The sequence below is a fragment of the Talpa occidentalis genome, unplaced genomic scaffold (genome assembly GCF_014898055.3).
Source record: "Talpa occidentalis isolate TD23 unplaced genomic scaffold, MPIMG_talOcc4v2.1 talOcc4.5, whole genome shotgun sequence".
In the NCBI taxonomy this organism is placed as follows: domain Eukaryota; kingdom Metazoa; phylum Chordata; class Mammalia; order Eulipotyphla; family Talpidae; genus Talpa; species Talpa occidentalis.
Window position 1 is genome coordinate 6,152,531 of NW_023604861.1, and position 19,555 is coordinate 6,172,085.

The 19,555-nt window shown below is 42.1% G+C and overlaps 1 protein-coding gene and 1 long non-coding RNA gene across 7 annotated transcripts in view; one reads left to right on the forward strand and one right to left on the reverse strand.

Moving 5' to 3' along the window:
- ITGBL1 (integrin subunit beta like 1) overlaps nucleotides 1-19,555 on the reverse strand; it is a 148,541-nt gene that overhangs the window by 116,178 nt on the left and 12,808 nt on the right. Inside the window, exons 1-2 of one of the 4 annotated variants that reach the window (XM_054701819.1) lie at nucleotides 3,210-3,420; nucleotides 2,510-2,679 (exon numbers count right to left, since the gene is read on the reverse strand). The exons of 1 other annotated variant lie outside the window; for it this stretch is intronic. In XM_054701819.1, coding sequence (XP_054557794.1) covers nucleotides 2,510-2,597 — 88 coding nt within the window. In that variant the 5' untranslated portion in view covers nucleotides 2,598-2,679; nucleotides 3,210-3,420. Of the gene's footprint in view, nucleotides 1-2,509; nucleotides 2,680-3,209; nucleotides 3,421-19,555 lie in introns of those variants that run through there. 2 more of the 4 variants (XM_054701820.1, XM_037528729.2) reach the window with 2 other exon arrangements.
- The window catches only part of LOC119259756 (uncharacterized), a 34,477-nt gene continuing 18,425 nt past the window's right edge, over nucleotides 3,504-19,555 (forward strand). For 2 of the 3 annotated variants that reach the window (XR_008554400.1, XR_008554399.1), the window contains exons 1-4: nucleotides 3,504-3,774; nucleotides 5,413-5,583; nucleotides 11,174-11,332; nucleotides 17,669-17,840. This is a non-coding gene — a long non-coding RNA (uncharacterized LOC119259756). The remainder of the gene's footprint in view (nucleotides 3,775-5,412; nucleotides 5,584-11,173; nucleotides 11,333-17,668; nucleotides 17,841-19,555) is intronic. The other variant, XR_005128545.2, reaches the window with a different exon arrangement.

Here is a 19,555-nt window from a genome sequence, read left to right on the forward strand (position 1 = left end):
CCAAGAAGAAAGATTCAACACATTAGGAAGGTCTTGTTTAGCTCAGCAGTGCCCAGTCCATTTGAGGACATGTGAATATCCTCAGGTTAGTTCCATGTCGAGCACATTACTGTAGGCCCATCATCAAGAGAATACTCACTTGGTAGGAAAACCCACCTCTTCAGAAGTAGCTAAGCCTCTTGCTAATAGATCTCTTTCATGTTGTTGCAGCACTCTCTTCCTAGGGCTGACATGCAGCTAAAAAATAGTCACTGGGACTTTGCTGCCAAGGTAAACTTCAAATCTCCAAACTTATTCCCAGTGAGTCCAGTTTCTTTTCTGTCCTCAGCATAATAGTCCCTGAACAATGAAAGCTGTCACCCCAATTTGCTTCCATCCGTGGGTTCAGTGGTTGGGTAATTCAGTGGTACAGTTGCCTCTGGGGGTATCAGCAACAGGAAGAGGATGGAACTGTGACTAGGAACGGTCCTTCAGGCCAAGATAGAGCCCTAGATCATGCTCTTGCGGGCATTGCCAGAGACCGGGGCAGCAACAGAGGATTCAGAACATGGCTAACTTACTACAGTGAATAGGGGACATGGGTGGGGGTGGAGGGTCTCTCAACTTCTTTCTTTATGCACTACTGTATTTCCTTCTATAAGAATGATGTTTTGCATTTAACATTAAATACAAGAAAAAATATACATTACATTGTTGAACTTCTATATCCTTTATTTAACTTTTTTTGGAGAATCTCCCTTCTGAGCAAAGAAGCAGGCGATTTCCCTGTGTACAGAAACCTACAGAGCGGGGCAAAAATGCCATCTTAAGACTCACGGGTTTCAAGTATTCTGTTTGCATATGTGAATGTCTGTGAGATATATCCCAAATCCCATGTGGCCTCATATGCATGCTGACAAATCAGTGATCTATAAGTGTTAAATGATTATGAATTAAAAACAAAAGAATGGAAATAAGTAAGCCCATATTATAAATGAAATATGAGAGGACAAAGTCTTAATAAAAGCAGGGGAAGAAAACAAAGAAAATGAACTGCTTAAAATGAGTAAACCTGAGTAATACATTCAATAATCTAACTTAACATCAAACCAAAGGAAAGATAACACTGAGATATTTATGAAGAAAAAGCAAGGTTATATGAGCATGACCATGTGAAATAATAAAATTGTAGTAGAAAATACAAAGTAAATACAAATCAAAAGTCATTTTCATTAATCAAAAAGAACTATGTAAAAACTAAATGGAAATACAATCTAAAATTTCAATGCAACAAGTAAATTAGAAGAAAAAATAGTAAGATTTTGTGAAGAAGAAGAAAATATGAATTCAGATGAATGTGCTCAGCAATCACATTGCAATTCCCACAGTGACTAGCAAGAGCTGATATGAATGTGAAACTTACGCTGCCTGCTGTGTCATGGGGAATAAACTCCTTTGTCTCTGACCCAGGAGTTTCGTGTATTTGTTAGCACCCATGGAACCACCAAGCTAACTTGCTAGCTTACAAGGAGGGTAAAAGTCTTGGACATTTTGTAGTTCCTGAGAGTTATGTGTAGTCACCCTTGTATTCCCAGCACCAAATTCAGAGCCTGAAATACACTAAGGCACTCTGAAAAGATTGATAAAATAATGAATATTATTTTTAAAATATCCATTACTCAAAATATCCTTACTCATTATTCCTCCCTAAATCCTCCAGCACAGCTGGTCATTACCTACTTAGAGTTCCTCCACAGAACACCTGTCTCTTAAATAGCTCATATTGTGCTACAGTCCTTTATTCACTCATTTTTATCTTCTGCCAGACTATGAGTTCTTTTTTAAAAAAGATTTATTTATTTATGCATACAAGAGCTGGGGTACAGACCAGAGATGTGGGGGGTGAGAGGATTCACCAGGGACAGAGTGGGGAACAGAACATGCAGACTGACTGAAATACACTGCTGAGGGGAGCAGCGGGGGAGACAGGAGAGGTCTGCTGCGCCATGTGGGTAGCTCCCTGGCTGGCTGGAGATCAAACTCGTGCTGCAGAGGCTGCAGATTGCTTCACAGTGTGCTGCTTAACCCCTTGCACCACCAGGGAGGCCCAGACTAGTTCTTAAGAGATGTACACACCTAATCCATAGCAGGCACTCAGAAAACATTCTAGAAATTGGTAAAAACGGCATTCATGTTCATACTCTTTTACTAGAGTCTTTGTTTTCTTTGATTGCCAAAGCACATGATTTGAAGAGAAGCACAAATATCCTTTTAGTCACTTCTACTGACAATCCATTCTACTAAGAATCCATCTAACGGGAGAATTATCATTCCAGTGTATGTGCTTTGTGTGAATATACTATTAATTTTGGCCTTTTGTGAAGGTCTATGCTTTAAGTGTTTATAATAAGTAAGTAGAAAAAGCTTGAGATTTGGAAATAGCATAAAACACAGCATGGACATCCAAAATGCCCCAATATTAAGTACTTCATGGGCAGATGACCTTGTGAACACTCTATTTTGTCCTTACCTTCTTCCATTTTATGTAGAATTACCCGTAATTGTGCAAAAAGGCTGTACGATGCTGTTTTAACTTTGACATTATGGGAAGATGCCATTTTCTCCAAGTGCAATGTACATTATAGAAACCCTCCAGGTAGATTTTCACTTTAGACATAGACAAGACAGAAGAGCAGCTAGCTACAAAGGCAAGTTTAAGCCATGAGTCAATCAACCAGCTATGTATTTTGACTTCTTTAAATTCTCTTCCTGCAAAATAGGGACAAAGGCTTCTGATTACGGTGGAAAGCTCATCCGACATCTCTGCTTCAGCATTGAACCATGGCCAGCATTCCCTGGCCATGTGACAAAATTCCACAGGCCATGTATAGTTTTATCTATAAAAATCAATTTGTGAAAATGTTTATTAGAAAACTCACGATATAAAGATAATAGCATTTTGATGAAAATGCTATTTCATCTTGATGAAAATTTTGACACAGGTATTTAAAAAATTCACAAACATTTGCTTCATTAGTTCATGGTATTTGTATATAAAATTACAATGTGCTCTTACTATCTTTTTAAAAAAATTTTAGAAGTAACATCAGTTTACAATATTGCATAGGGTTCAGGTGGGCAGCATTATAACTATGACATTGCAGCTTCCAGCAAAAATCTAGTTTCTGTCCTCCATCATATCATTGACTCCTTTAATACAATTAACTTACCCCTGGTCCCCTCTGATAACCATTGTTTCTAGGGTCTCCTCATTTATTGAGAAATTGGAGGGGAACTCCCCTGAAGGCCACGCTGCAGGTCATTTCAGAGCTGCCTGTCTATGTCCATCAAAGGCCTGCTGTCTACTAACCATGAGCAAGAACTGGTCATCCAGCCAGCCAGAGGACACATTCCTGACTGGCCCTGAGGTCTTTCCTTGACTGTAGACTCCAAGGTAAGAATGTGGTGTATTTTCCTTCATTGTTTCAGAATAATAGCTCACATTCCCTGCTTTATGACCATCAAGTCAAGTTCCTGTTGCCATTTCTCCCACAGATCCAACAGCCCTTTCTGGAGAGAAGATCCTGAGGGTCCTTACTACATCCCAACGTCTCCAACGTGGTTGGGCAGATGACAACCTCCATTGCTGACCCTGACAACAGATCATCTTAAGAAAAGCAGGTCAACACGTTCAGGAAAAAGAATACATGGAGCTAAGCACACAGCTTTAGCCTTCCATTGTCTGGATTCTCCTGCCTGACTCCTGGTTTTCACCTTCCCAAATTTCACAGTATGGTGAGACACTGGATGCTTTCAAATTGATTATCCCATAATTATTTTCACCAAATATGACATCTGGCTGGTTGAAAATAGCACTTGTTTCAAATTTTATGCCAGCTTGAATAAACCTCTCCCGATCGATGTGGCTTTGTTGGGTACACATATGATCCCAGGAGCACCGCATTTAAATTAGAGGCAGGAAATGGTTAGAGTGTGCAAGCTGAGATGGCAGGGTGACGACGGATGACGACTGAGGACCAACCAATTTACCTGGCCTCATTCTCTCTTCTCTCCCAGAAATGACTAAGGGAGAAAAGAAACACCCCAAATCATTTTCCTCCTTCTATTGCAAACACTGTAACCAGGCAAATGAGAAAAAGAGCATTTTTAGAGGAAAAAAAGCCTTTGGCATTTTTATTAGTAACATTTCCTTTGCATTATGTCCATTGCCTTTAGACTACAAACTTTGTTGAAACAAATTTTTGTGGTCTATTCATATTTGTCTCATAAATACCAACACAAGGCACTGAATAGTAAAAATATCAATAAAAATGTATTTATTTAGTACTTTTTATTAAAAAACGCTGTAGGGGTGTCCTACCTGTGCCCAGGTCATCAAAGCAGCATATCTCTAGCAGTGCTTGGGAATGATTTGCAGACCAAACAATGAAATCCTCCCAGAGCTGCATCTTAGGGAGTTGAAATGCCACTCTAGACATTTCAGGTGGGGGAGAAAGGCTGGTGTGTGGCAGGTACCCATAAGTGCTTGTCCAGGAAGTGTAGAAATAAATGATCACATCTGAAGGGGAAGAGTTAGGGCAGATTTCCTGGGACACAGGGCTTCTGGTGCAGGCACATTCCAATTCCTGGGCTTATATGTGGATATAAGAGCTGAACCTTCTTGTAACTCATTTGCCATACATGGTTTAATGTGTTTTCTTAATCTGTGTTTTAATAAGCAACGTGCTTTCTTAAATTGGATTATAAAAATACTAATTTACATAAAAATTAAAGACTATTAGTGACTCACTCATAGCAGGAATTTAGAAAACCTAAATAAGAGACCAGGAAAAAGACTAATCAATACAAAGTAAAAATCAAAATCAACAAGCAACTATAAACCAGAGACACACTGGGGGGGGGGGAGGGAGGGGGAGGGAAAGGAAGGACTAGAGTCAAAATAAGGGGGGAGGTGCAATTGTATGGGGAATATAACCAAAATGAAAATGCATACATTGTGCAAAGATGAAAAAAGATGTAAGAATTATATAAAATAAAATATTCAAATAAAAAAAGAAAAATTAAAAAGATGCAGGAAAAAAAATTAAAGACTATTAAGAGCTTAAAGTAATTATCCTACTCGTGTGACAGGTGCTGTCATAAGCATCAGTAGTTTGGGGATCTTTATAAGTGTGTGGTATGTCTATGAAATCACATCAGGACTAGAGGATGAGCTGGCCATGTAGGGTTGGCTGCCCTGGCGCTAGAAGGTGGCACAGCCTGACAACTCACCACACTATGGTCAGCCCTTGCTGTGACTTGCAGGAGGGGAGAGTGATCCAGAGGTTTCCAGAAGACTGGGCTGCAATGGAAAGACCATGGATTGCGAAAAGACTCCTCCCCAGCCCCCTGTTTTGCTCTCTTTCCCTCCAGAAGCATAACCAGATCCAGGCTACTTGAATTCTTCCTAGAAGTGATTCCAGAACCTAAAAGACAGGCCAGGTAGACGAGGCCGAAGACTTCAAGTCAAGTAGTAGGAGTCACGAGGTGAACCCAAGTGAAACCAAACTCTGTCCCTGCTGTGAAACAGAACAGGGGGTGCCGGTAAGATATTAATAACCACAAGTCCATGTCACTCTGCTTTTTAAATATAACATTTCACTAATTTTAGGAATATTTACTGTCAAGAGAAAACAGGAAATTTAGGTTAGATAAACTATAAGTGACTTTAACTGGGTAACAAGCTTTATTTCCTTTTGTCCTGAAAAAATCCATGGCACTTTCAGACTGGATATTAGAGTCCATTTGACCCCTGTGCTGACACGGGGCTCCGGAGGATTTATGTATGTGTCCAAGCAGTCTTGGCTATTGTTTGCTCGGAAAAAGCTGTTGGAAGCCTGTGAAATGCCATCCCCTACCAGGATGTCACTTGTGCATTAATGAGTCAGTGACATGAAAGAGACTGAGGGGGAAATGCAATAATCAAACCTCAGAAAAGGGAAACTTTTTTTCCAATGGAAAAAGTGGATTGAGTTCTCCTGAATTCTGTGAGATTCAGAAGGATTAATTAGTAAATGATTTTTAATTTCTCTGTAATTTGGAAGCATAATAATCTCACAAGAATTTTGTGGCACTTGGTTAATCTGCAGAAAGAACATTAAGCTCCCTAGAAGAAGGATTCATGCAAATATAATAATACAGCATAACGAACCTCAGTGACAAAGAGCACCATGACATTTTTAACTTGGCGATGCTTTAACTGCATCCTTATAAATGAAACTTTCATTTCCAATATCGGTCAGCAGGCATTTCACTACATTAAACTCATTGTTAGAAAAAAGAATCCAATGGATTCTGTTTGCAGCTGTTTGAGAAAACCATTTATAAAGAGTCTTCAGGACACATTTTATTGGAGCTATATTAGTTAGTTGAATAACCTGGTAAGGGTTATTTTGAATTTACTGTCTTTATCCTAATGGTTTATCCTGAGAGACCTCAGAGAATGGCGGGGGGTGCAGGGGGGAACCCTCTGGCCCACCAGATGCCTGCAGAGGCAGTGCATGGCATCTGAGAAAGACTCAGCCCATAGAGAAAGTTAAACCGAGAGGATGGAGCACCGAGGCCTAAGCCAGGGACGAAGCTAAAGCACCAGAAGGTAGGAACGTGTCCCAGGCACAGAATTCTATTTGAGGAGCAAGTTAGGCGACGTGGGAACCTAAGCTGAGCCTCTCCTGCATTTCTACTTTCTCTTTTCCCCAACTATTGTTAGGAAAATTTTCAAACATGGAGTTTTTTCCCCCTTTTTCAAGGTCATCCACGACTGATCCCTTCGTGGGCATCTGATGATAAGTCAAAAAATCCATTGCCAAAGTCTTCATGGGACCCCCATTAAGGGGACAGGGACCACACGAGAACATAGTGTCCATGCCAAAGTGACCCCTCTAGATGACTTTTCTTGTTCTCTTTGACCTAATTCCATAGTTGAGTTGGGACATTTTATGGTAAAAGCCAAAGGGAAAATATGGACATAAAGAACTTCAAGAAGAGAACACATAGTACTAGCAAACGGTTTACTTTCTTTGCCCCCCATAAAACCATTAAAAAAAAAAACCGCAACCTCCACAGTCAGGCAATCTCCTTGGCAGTGCCCTAAGCTGCCGATACAATACATCCTGCACCTCACAGACTATGGGGGGCCTCATGACCCACTTTCAGTAAGCAGAACTGGAGCTACAGAAGAAACCAGCAGCCTTCAGATCCCTAGACATAAGTCCACACAGACAGCACCCTTACCACATGAGCTGGGGAAGCAAACAAATTTATACACACAAAAAAAGGTTATAATATGTGTCTACGGAAAACTATGCCTCCTAAGCTACGCTGTTCAGATTATTTTAACAGACCTGGCTATACATCCTATTTTACTGGTTAAAATTAAAAGCCTGTTCACATCTGCAAAGGGGATGCAGCCATGGGGACTTCTCACCCGCACACGTGGGCAGAGGCCAGCCAGGGGGATGCCAGGGGACAGGCAGGGGAGGGACAGACACCCCCAGGGAAGGCCCAGGAGGGTGCATGCACGGGGCTTTTTTTTTTTTTTTTTTTCAGAACTAAATTAAAAGGGAAAACGTTCACTACAAATTTTAACTGATAGATCAGATATATTATATAAGAACGTGGACCTCAGAAGCACCAAATCATTGGATTGAAAGGAAAACTTTAGTGATGAAACCCTACCATAGAATCAGATGCTACTGATGTAAAATCATTGGCAGGAGCAGCCCCTGCCCCCCTCCCAACACTGAGACTGTCACAGCATTAAATCCAAGGTCAGGAACATTCATCTGCGCCTCCTACAGCAGGGAATGTTGTCCCTGCCTGAAAGCAAAATATAATTCAGGTGAATGATTTTGAAAAGGATTTGAACACTATTTCTCTCAAGGACTCCTTAGCATCAGAGTTGATCTCCAGGTAATTTCTCTAGAGATCACACGGTGGTCATTCAAAGGGCCTGCCTGAAGGGGAGGGGGTGTCACCCCACGTGGGGCGGGGGTAGGGAGCAGCCTTCTCGCTCAGGAAGGCCAATCCCAGGCCACACAGGACAGGAAGCCCTGACTCAGACAAATGCTCCAAGAAGACTCAGAGTTTTCCTTTGATTCCCAGCTTCACTTTTGGCCTCATTTGCCCAAGTACATGAATTTTCAGAGTCTTGTGCCTTCCTGGTGAAGTGGAAAATGTCAGGCTGACCTGTTGATGAGCTGAAGTTGGGACATAGCCTGGAGACTGAAAGTTTCAGGGAACAGCTGATAAGCGCCCTCAAGGCCACATGCACCCTGATTCATGCATTCCCAGATGACTGTAGCCCTTGCTTTTGTCAGTAAATAACCTAATTGACTGGGGTTCAGACTTTGGAGAGAAATCACCTCTGGGCCTGCCATTGCACAGGCCGCTGCCAGAGTAAAGATCTTCCTCCTCCTCTCTGAGTGATGCCTGCTTCCCTGAGGGAGTTTGGCCGTAACACTGGTTTAAAAGTACTGCCCCATGGGCTTCCCTGGTGGCGCAAGGGGTTAAGACGCAACCTATGAAGCTGTCTGCAGCCTCCGAAGCACAAGTTTGATCCCCAACCAGGGAGATACCCACATGGCGCAGCAGACCTCTCCTGTCTTGCCCGCTGCTCCCCTCAGCAGTGTACTTCAGTCAGTCTGCCTGTTCTGGTCCCCACTCAGTCTCTAGTGAATCCTCTCACCACCCCCACACCTCTTACCTGTACCCCAGTTCTTGTATGCATAAATAAATAAATCTTAAAAAAAAGATTTAAAAAAGTATGGCCCAACTCAGTAGGAAAAAAGTCTCACAATTAGATATTTTTTGGGGGGGATATTGTGAGGTAAGTAGGAAAAATGTCTTCTGGTGTGACAACATACATCTGAAGAGGTGGGATCCTCTACCTCTGAACCACATACTGTGCTATAAATCAATGTTTGCTCAATTTAAAAAAAAAAAAAAGGCACAATAAATCTGAACAAAAGAATACCAAAAAAGTCTTCTCTTTGTGCCTAAAACATACATTTCCTAGCGGTGGCTCTGTCATCTGCCACCCATATGACTGAATCCACGTTTTCTAAACCCTCTAGTTCTTTGATTCTTAGCCTATGATGTAAGGATTAAAAAGACATTCACCTACAAGCAATATGTGAAGGATAAAATAAGCCTTTGACAGTAGACACAATAACGCCTGGCACAGCTGTGCTGGTCCGTTGGTGTTAGTTATGACAGTGAGTGTGATGCTTGCCAGGGGCATCCACTGCAGAGCCAGAAAGCTGCTTCCAGGACTTTCATTCCAAGCCTCTCCAGCCCACCTGGAACCAGGCCTCCCTCCCAGTTGGGAACTGGGCAGTCTCCAGACCATCCCCACTGTGGATGTTGAGTCTGCCTGTTCCTGGGTGCCTGGCCTTGCTAGGCTTCCCTGCCAGGTGACCCCCAGGCGCCATGCTCAGACCTGTTGGGCACCACAGCAAGAGGGTCCTTGGTGTCTCTCAAGAAAAGAAATGCCTGAAGCACCAGCATAAAGGCAGCAACAATGTTTATTAGGGAGCAGAAGGACAGAACCCAGCAAGAGGCAGCGGCAATCTCAGCAGAGCTGCCCAGAAGTGCAGCCTGTGGGGTTTATGTTTTTTTTTTTCCTTTCTAGGTGGGCAGGGGTCCTTCATTATGTAACCTCTGCTCCCATCCCCCATCCCTCCTCCTGATTCCCAGACTAACGCCCTTTTTCATTTTGATTCCAGAAGAAACTGCAGTTAAGATTCTTCCCAGATCTGCCAGGTTTTATCTATCTAGCCCAGAGAACAAGGCTAACCCCGCTGGAATGTGGACTGCAGAGATGCAACTGTGCTTCCCTAACAACCCTCTCCACCTCCTGCCCCAGGCTCTGGATTCATAGATCCTGTTTTCTTAAATATTCCATGCACATCTCTGAGCTGGGATAGGAACCTTCGTCCAGATAGGGGAGGAAGCTTCTGCTAAAGTATCTTCACTGGATAAGGGTAGAGTATATGGCTATGGACCACCCACCTTGGGATGAGAACAGGAGGATCGTGGTGTTAGAGAGACATTTCCCATAATGGTCTCCGTGTATGGTCCCTCTGTGACCACAACGATAATGATGAAAACAGGGAGGAAGAAGTTGAGGATGGTAATGATAAAGGATGCATGATTTCCAGGGAAAATCAAAGCCATGGATATTGGTATTGGAAAACCCAATAAAGTGAGGAAAGACTGAAAAATAGATTTTTTTTTCTCTGCAGGTTATAATTACAACCATTTATTGGGAGCCATTTATGATTTGTGTCGAACTAGCGTGCAATGCAAGCACAATTACATTGTATTATTAAATATTAAAATCATAGAACCAGAATTTTTAAGCTTCAAGAGGCTTTGAAGAAGGTGTAGGTCAGGCCACTCCTTTGCAGACAGGGAGTCTGAAATATGAGGGATTAAATGATTTGCTGGATGACAGAGCTGAGCTAAGCAGAAGAAAGCCCAGCCAGTGCCTTCTGACTCCCAGCCCAGAGCTGGTCCCCACCGGGGCTTATCTACCTTTGGAGAAACTGGATTTGATTAGAGTGTGAAATTCTATACTGAGCACTATCTGTGGTTTTGCAAAAGTTAGGGTTTTGAACCCTAACTTCAATGGGCTGATTTTCAGATATTAGTAAATCATTCCAGTAGAAATGCTTTGTGAGAAATAGTAACTGGGGAGTTAGAGACTAGGAAATAAAAATGGGGCTGGGACATCTGCAGATGGATAAATAGTTGGAATAGATTAAGGCTAAATTACAGCGTATTAAGAAAACAAGATAAGATAAATGAATACTTTTGAAAATGTCCCACTCAGTAATGAAATACACAATTCAAGCATAAAACATTGTGTTATCTCGATGAATTCCTTCTACCTGGAATCGTGTAAAGACAGAGGTGATGCTGGTGACAGGAGCTGAGCTGGGTAAGTTTACTGTCCAAAAGGAAAGCTGATTCCAAATCATGTCCCAGACCATGAAATGCCACCAGGTCCAAGTGAAGACCCCCTGGATCCTCCTGCACCCCCCAGCCAGGCTGCGCAGTGGCCGTGAGCCCCTCCTTCGGGCTTTGACAAGTACCAAAGTCATTTGCATGAAAAAACTCTCCCCTCTGCTAGCTCCCTCTCCAGCAGGTGAAGTGTGTACCCAGCGGCTCTGCACCCACAGGAGGAGCAGCACCCTCTGCCCATTAAGTTCTGAGTGGCTGGAGAGGATGCATGAGGGCGGTGACGACTTGTTGACGGGACCGTGGGCTGGAAATGTTTGCCTGGGAAGAGGTGAGTACATCATGGGTTAGGACGTAACTCCTAACTCGCGAGTTAGGGTGTCATGTCCCAGGGCCTGGAAAGAGAGTTGGGCGGGGGACTGCTTCCTGGTTATGCTGATAGGGAGCTCAGTTCCCAGGGTTCTCAAGTGATAGGAAGACACTAAATGTTGTCAACAGTTGGGGGTTGTCCTGAACTCTATTCCTGCTACTTATGTAGTTTGGAGCCCCTCTTATCGTCAACAGTCTCTAAAAAGCCTATTTATTTGGAATATAAGGATTGGAATGTAGGATTGAAATTAAGGAATGAAAATAGTCGGCACCTGTATGCTGTCCTCACTGATTTACAGACCCAACACCAGCAGAGGAGTCTGAATCCTCCCTGACTGGCTGGGAATATTAAATCAGAGAAAAATGCAAAAGTAGGGGGGGGAACCCATTGAGTCATTTCACCAACCTCCCTGTGAATATTCCACAGTCGCCGCTGTTGGTCTGTATGCTGACTTTCCCAGACTTGCAAGGGGGGAGGTATGCAATAGTTGTTCTGACTTTTTAGCCTTTCCTATCAAATGCCCTCATCCTAAATCTTCATACTTGTCATTTTAATGACCCTAAGTTATTGCATTGTTAGTGTACTATAATTTATTTCATACTGTTGGATAAATAATTTGCCTAAAGCTTTTTGTATTATTGGCACCAATGCCTTAAGCATCTTCATGTATTACTTTCCTTCTAAATTATTTGCTTAGAGCAAATTTCTAGAAGAAAACAAAAAAATTTTAATAAAAAATAAATTTTTAGAAGAGAGCCTATTGATTCTAAGTATATGGACTAATGGGAAAGTACACATGAATCATATATAATATAATATCACAGAACAGAATATAGAATATATAAATATATTAATTTTTATAGAGGTGTGTGGTGTATCTGTGGGATGTATGCAGAGAGGAGAGAGGAAAGACAGAGACAGGCTAATGTAATTACATATTCTGAGCAGAGACTCATATTTTTTAAGCTCCTTTCAAAGTTTTACTAAAAAATAATATACCTTTTTAAAGAATCATATATTAATCAAGGAATCAAACAAAACTGGAGGAATAAATGGATGATCACCAAAACTTCAGTATTATAGTTGATTTATCACTTGCAGGCTAATTTCATCTGCAAGGAGAGCTAATTTTGAGACTTTAATAGGAAGACACAGGAGCTCTCTGGGTTTTAAATTTCTCCTTAAAAAAGAAAAATGAATTTAAATCCCCTGCTTGCTTTTTGGCTATTTATATGCGTGATTATTTTATGACTGCCAAATAGACACACGCTATAGATGATCTCTTATCACAGAAGTGGCAGATAAACACCCCAGCTAAATAGTAGGATACTTAGGCAAATGAGATTGGAAGGATAAGCCTAAATATGTGCTCTGGGGTCAAGTAGAAAGAAATATCATTAGTTAAAACATCTCTACAAAGCTGTCCTGGCAAATCTCCTAAAAGGATCTGGGATTAGAAACTAGCAACAGATGGTAACGTGTTTTTGCACAAAGCCAATTTTTCTATGACCTTGAAATTCTAAAAGGTCCCCAAAGAAGAAAAATCAGTTCAGCTCTGAGTCAGGACTGTCCTCGAGACAGATGAAGCTAATGGACTTGTGTCAAAGAAAGATGAGATGGATGTTCCGTGGGCCTCAGTCCCTCAGGTGCAAGCACATTTTGCCATCAGGCATGTAGAATAAATCTTTGGGTGATGGGGAGGACAGATGTGCAAAACACATTGGCAGGGTGAATGGGTGATGATGGTCCCACTCACTCAGCACTGGGGGAGAGGGGTGTGTAGTTGAAGCGCATCCTAGACCAAGAGGCTGGATGCAGATGTCTCTCCCCCCACACCACCTCCAGACCAGAAGGACTCCCGGCCACATTAATGGCTGTGACTTGCCAATTTTAGTCAAAGACTCTCAAAACACAACTGACTGCACCGTTGAGAAGCATGATGAAGAGTAGGTGACATGAGACATACTAAAGTGATTGCATGAAAAAGAGCGTAATGTTTTTTTGTTTTCAAAAAGTAAGTGAAAGCTGGCATCTTCTAGAAGTTTCCCCAGCCTTCATTAGACTCATCATCCTCTATGAATTCATTGGAACAGAGGGTAAAATATCAAAAGGCAGGAGCTCTGTTTTCCCCAGGTAAGAAGTTTAGGGAAGTCAACTGGTCTTTTATTTATGAACTACTCAAACTAAAGATTTTCCTTGCTCTGAAAATCAACCCCTATTAGTCAAAGGTGGAAATTTCTAGGGATGACCTGAAATTGGCTCGTTCCAAAAAATCTGTCCTCTCTGCCTCCCCTTCCACTCATTTGCACATTCATTTATTTACTTATTTGTGCATTTAGTATATTAGGAAAAGGATTTACTCCCGGAAGCTTTGACATTGACTGCAGTAAATGCCAGAGCAGAGCTATTATTGCTTTCTTGATAAGTGCATTTAGATTTAGGCAGCCTGAACTTCATTTGAACTTGGAGGGTGAAAGGGGATGAAGAAGTTTGGGATTATTAAGGAAGCCAGGCAAAAAGAAAGATTTAAAAATCGCCTTCTAACATATGGAGAGAGGATTGTACCACAAGACAATAATCTAAGACCCAGGATCCACCAAGAGAGAGGGTCTTCTAAATTCCTGTGGTGGTTACCTTTTGACTTACCAACAGCTGAGGCTGGTGAATTTAATCTGAATAATTTACATAGTGGATTTCCCAGGAGAGCACAGGAAGGGGAAGTAAAATAAAATCTCATCCTTTCAAGCTCCAAAGAATTCTGGGGAAAGAAAGGCAAAGAAAAGGGGTGGCCCCCCGAGAAGTTGGGGGGAGAGGGGTGGAGGAAGATACACAGTGAGCGCTGGCTGTCCCTTCGGGCTGTTCCAGCCCGGCCCCCAGATAATGCTGCCAGTCCGGCCCCCTTCCCACTCAATGGAAGCTGCCACTAGAAACCTGGGCAGGAAATTAGTATCCACTGTAAATTACAAAGAGGCCTAAAAACTGCAATAAAGTATGTCAGCTGCATTGAGCCAAATGGATTTCTGGACTCTAAAAGACACGGCATTTATTCTATTTCCCTTTGCTCCAAAAATAGCAAAATCACCCCCTCAATGAATAAGGGTTGAGCACAACCACAAATATAGTCATAGATTTGAAACAGCTGAACTGCAAAAAGAAGGCACTGAATATGTTCCAGGATCTTCATATAAAGGCAATATTCATCCAGGTGACTCAGATTTTGTCATCTCATCAATCAATTTAAATGCAAAGGAAACAGGGACTCCCTGGTGGCCAAGGGGTTAAGTCGCAGCTCTATAAAGCTATCCACAGCCTCTGCAGCCTGAGTTCAATCCCAGGCCAGGGAACTACCCACATGGCACAGCAGACTGCTCCTGTCTCACCTGCTGCTCTCCTCAACAGTATTTCAGATCTGCCTTTTCTGCTCCCCACTGTGTCTCTGGTGAATACTCTCACCCCTGCACCTCTGGCCTGTACCCCAGCTCTTGTATGCATAAATAAATAAATCTTTAAAAAAATAAATTCAATAAATGCAAAGGAAACATTTAAAACCACCCAAGGAAGGTGTGACATGAGAAAATGGCAGGTGTAATGGAGGAAGAATTGTTCGGCCTCTGCCGTAATCCCTTCAGATAAGAATAAAACTTAACCTGTTAGGCCTGCTGAGGCAATCTTCCTCATGAGACGAAAGCAGAAATGTGAAAGTTATTAGCTTTAAGAGGTAATTTGCTGCAGGGATGCGGAGGGTAAGCTGGTCCAAGGAAGGGTCAGAAAGAAGCAGAGTGTGACCTTGACAAATTGCACCACTGGCTGACCTGGGAGAGCCGTGTGGCTGCAAGGGAGACCAATGCACTTTGTTCACGACCTTTCATCAGAGACACAGAACCAGAAAGCATTTCATGAAGGACAAAAGTAAAGCACGTTTCCCTCACAGTAACTTGCATATTTACAAGCTGGAGATATAAAGCCCTGGCTAATTATATAGCAGAGAAGTCACTCGAACCTTTACAAAAAATCACTCCTATAGAGTTTTCAGCCAAATGATTCACCTAGAAACCTACAAAGAGCTCACAGACAGGCAACATGCTAGTCAACCACAGAAACAAGGGAGCCAGCAGGAAGAAGGCATTTAGAGGTCTCTACTAAATATAAATAACTGTCTTGGGCTTTGGGCAATTCTGGGGACACAAGAAAGGATTCCCGGCTCATCAGCAGAAAAACTTATTTCTCAGGGATGATTTCTCTAATGATCAAGACTCTGCTTCCTCTCTCTGTAGACCTGCCAGACTCACATCTGAAGCAAGGAGATAAACAAAGCCAGAGCTATTGCATTTGACTTGGGGCCTGCATTTGTTGGCGTTGCCATATTTTTCAGTACATTTATTTGTGGTTTAGCCTCCCCTCTGTGCTTATTTATGATTTCTTACCCTTGTGAAGCCAAGGATACAAATCCCTTCATTCTTCAAGATCCCTCTGGAAAGGCACCTCCTAGGTGATAACCCTGGACAGAACGAAAAGTTTCTCCCCTGATTATTCACACCACTGTATGCACATTATTTTAATGCCCTGGCTTCACTGGTTTCAGGGCTGGACTGAACTCTTTTGCTAAGGAAGACCCTGTGCTTGGCAGCTATGTCTGAGTCAGCTAGTATTATAACAAAATAGGGTAGTGGAGGTGGTTTAAACAATAGACATCTATTTCTCACAGTTCTGGAAACTGGGAAACCAAGGGCAGACTTGGTTCTTGGAAGGACTCTCTTCCTGGGTGCAAACATGAGAGAATAAGAGAAAGCTCTGGTTGGTCTCCTCCTGAAAGTGCGCTGATTCCATCATGGAGGGTCCTCATCTACTCCTAATCACCTCCCAAAGGTCCCTTCTGCTAATTCCATCATGTCGGGGGTCAGCACCTCCCCACAGGAGTTTGAGACTGGAGGTGGACACAAACTTTTAGTCCATCAGAAAGTACATGCTAAATTGAATTAGAACATCAGCCCTATTGAATGTTCCCATCACTGCAAGTGTGCTCTTGAGACAGCACCTGAAACGAAAACATTTTGTTTTTCCCTTGTTCCCAAAGCTAGCAGTCCTTACACCGAGACCTTCGGTCCACCTCTCTGTGGTTTCTATTTTCTCACCAATGAGTCAGACACAGGGAACGCTGCTTGATCAGTGTGCCCGGTACATCAGTGTCCTTGCCTGCATGGCTCATCCCTAGCAAAGCACTTAACTTAGGTTTTTTCCTCCAGTACTAAAAAAAAAACCAAAAAGCAAAAGTTCACAAACATTTTCAAAATGGAATTTACCAAAATTCAAAAGCAAGCTGCTCTAACCTAATTTTTGCAACTATGACTATAATTGCCAGTTCAATCTATAACTTTACCACCATTACAACCGTATTTTTAAATCATTTGTAAATCATTTTTAAATCATTTCCTCTTTTAGTGATGTCAAGGTAAGCTTCCAAGAGGGTTCATAATGTGGCAGATTTGGTATTATTTTAGGTCACGGTGCAAGGACAAACTGTTATCAACAGGCTCCATATAATTTCCTGTACTCCTCACACGTTTCCCAGCAACTGACCTTACATGGCTGCAAATTAGCTTGAGCAATCTAACAGGATCAGAACACCTGCCTCGTAGCTTAACTACACATTTCACTTGTGAAAATTCTATGTGCTTAAGTCACTTCTAAACACAGATATTCTTACCTAATAAAGAGAGAACCACAAAAAAAAAATAACCTAGATGCTCAAAATCACTCTGTGTACCTAAAAGCCCAAAGAAAATTTAATTATAAAATATTGATGTGAAGAATCTAGGTGGGTAGTACTTTTGCATTTTTCGATATTTTCCCCCATTTCACTGATACAATTTAAAGAGCATAAAAAATAGCTGACACTTGACGTCCATAGGATACTGACTTTTTTGGTGAAAAACTAGCCAAAGTAAGATGTGGCAGCTGGGGGTGCTGTGACCCCTGCAGGGGAAACAAACATGCAATGACTGAATACATGAATAGTAATAAGGCCACAGAAGAGCAATTAGCATGGATGATTAAAATTACCATCACTTTACAATATGAAACATGACATTTAAATAGCTTATCAAGTTTTTAAGTTGCAAGAGGTGTAGACTTTTAAAAAATGGACCCCAAGTTGCAGAGCTGCACCAGTTACCCTCACCCCCCATTTCTCAGGCTGCATTTCCAAAGTCACCTAATCTCATTCTTCTCCAGTCGCTCATCCTTTTTTTGTCTTCTTTGCATTTACATCCTTTTCTCTCTGAATATATCTTTTAATAGAGAATTGAATAAAAGGGAAAAGCGCCTTCTATCCTGGCCAGTGACGTGGCCACTTCTGGTTCTCTCCAGTCCTGGGTGTAGAACCTTATTTCCAGCAGGCAGCATCTTCCCATTGCTGGTGGACTGATTTCTCATTACTTCTTCTGCTGGTCTGCCGGCGATGAATTCTTTTGTAAGTCTGAAAAGGATTTTTATTTTACCTTTTTTGAACGCTCTTTCACTGGGCATCGATTTCCTAGCTTATAGTTTTCTCCTCCTTCTTCTGTAGAAAAGGTGGTGTTTCCCTGTCCTCTGATTTTCAGGGACAAAGAGAAATCTGCTGTCCCCCATATTTTATTCCACTATGTAACATCCGTTTTCTGTAATGCGCTGTGAAGCATCTCTTTACCACACGTTTTAGGCCATTTGATTATCATGTCCCTCCAGGCGGCTGTTGTCAGGTGTCTTTGCTTATTGTTTGGGTTTGTTGAGCTCTTGGATTAATGAGTGTGAGGTTTTCATTGAATTTGAAAACTTTTCAGCCTTCATTTTTTTTAAGATTTATTTATTTATGCACACAAGAGCTGGGGTGTAGACAGAAGTGTGGGGGGTGAGAGGATTCACCAGAGACAGAGCGGGGAGCAGAACAGGCAGATCTACTGAAATACACTGCTGAGCGGAGCAGTGGGGAGATGGGAGAGTTCTGCAGCACCATGTGAGGCAGCTCCCTGGCTGGGAATCGAACTCTTGCTGCAGTGGCAGCCGATAGCTTCATAATGCTGTGACTTAACTCCTTGAGCCACCAGGGAGGCCCCAACCATTATTTCTTCAAATATTTTATCTGTTCCTTGGTATCCCTAGGAGACTCAGTTGTATGTCTCTTAAGTCATTTAAAATTGTGTGCTACACGGCACCGTGCAGGAGCTGGTGGGGCATTTCCTACAGGACAGACAGGCACAGCGTGTGGTCATATGACTCCTTTTGCCCAATGATACATGGTCACAAGTGCCAGCCTAAAGGACATCGAGCATTTCCTCTCACACTCTGGTGTGTCTGGGGAGCACAAGGACGAACTGGAGGAGACTTGAGACCAGCCTTCAGCCTGGAGCATTTCAGCTACTGACATGCTCACTGAAGAATGACAAACAAATACATGTTTTGCTTTGTAAACTACTGAGCTTCTGGGCAGTTGGTAACACCACATTCATGCAGCAATCACAATAAAGCCCAAACAGAGAATATTACAGAAACTATGACATCATTCCTGGGATGTAGACAGGAGTGATGAGGGAATGGTCAAATAATAATATCAACGATAAAAATAAGAATAGCTTCTACTGAGCACTTAATATATACCAGGGGTATTTCTGAGTCCTACTACTACTCACAATGACGTGACGAGATAAAGAAGAGACACAAGAAGCTAATTAACCACCCAGGTTCCCACGGTTCACGATGGCTAGAAACAGCCAGGGAACCCAGTCCTTCTCTTTCAATGTCCTTATCTTATTTCTTCTTGCATACGCATATTTGAAAACCACAGTTTTTGTGGATCAATACTATAGATCTAATTCCAATTTGCGGATAAGGGGGTTAATGTTTCCCAGGCACCTGTTACTTGGTGGCACTGTGCTGAATGGTTTGATTCAATACAAGTGTGACTGATGGCACAGATCTGGATGTCAGACAAAATGTGATCTTAAACATTACATTTAGTCTTTCTCAGGCTCAGGTCTTTATCTATAGGATGGCAAGATGACCTACCAGTGGGTTTATTGTGAGAATTTAACACCACTCAAGAGGCATACAGAAAATCCTAGGTAAATGTTAGCTGTATTATCATTACCATGTTTCAACTTCATAATGGCACTAAGGGATACATTAATATAATTAAATAGATTTTTTAAA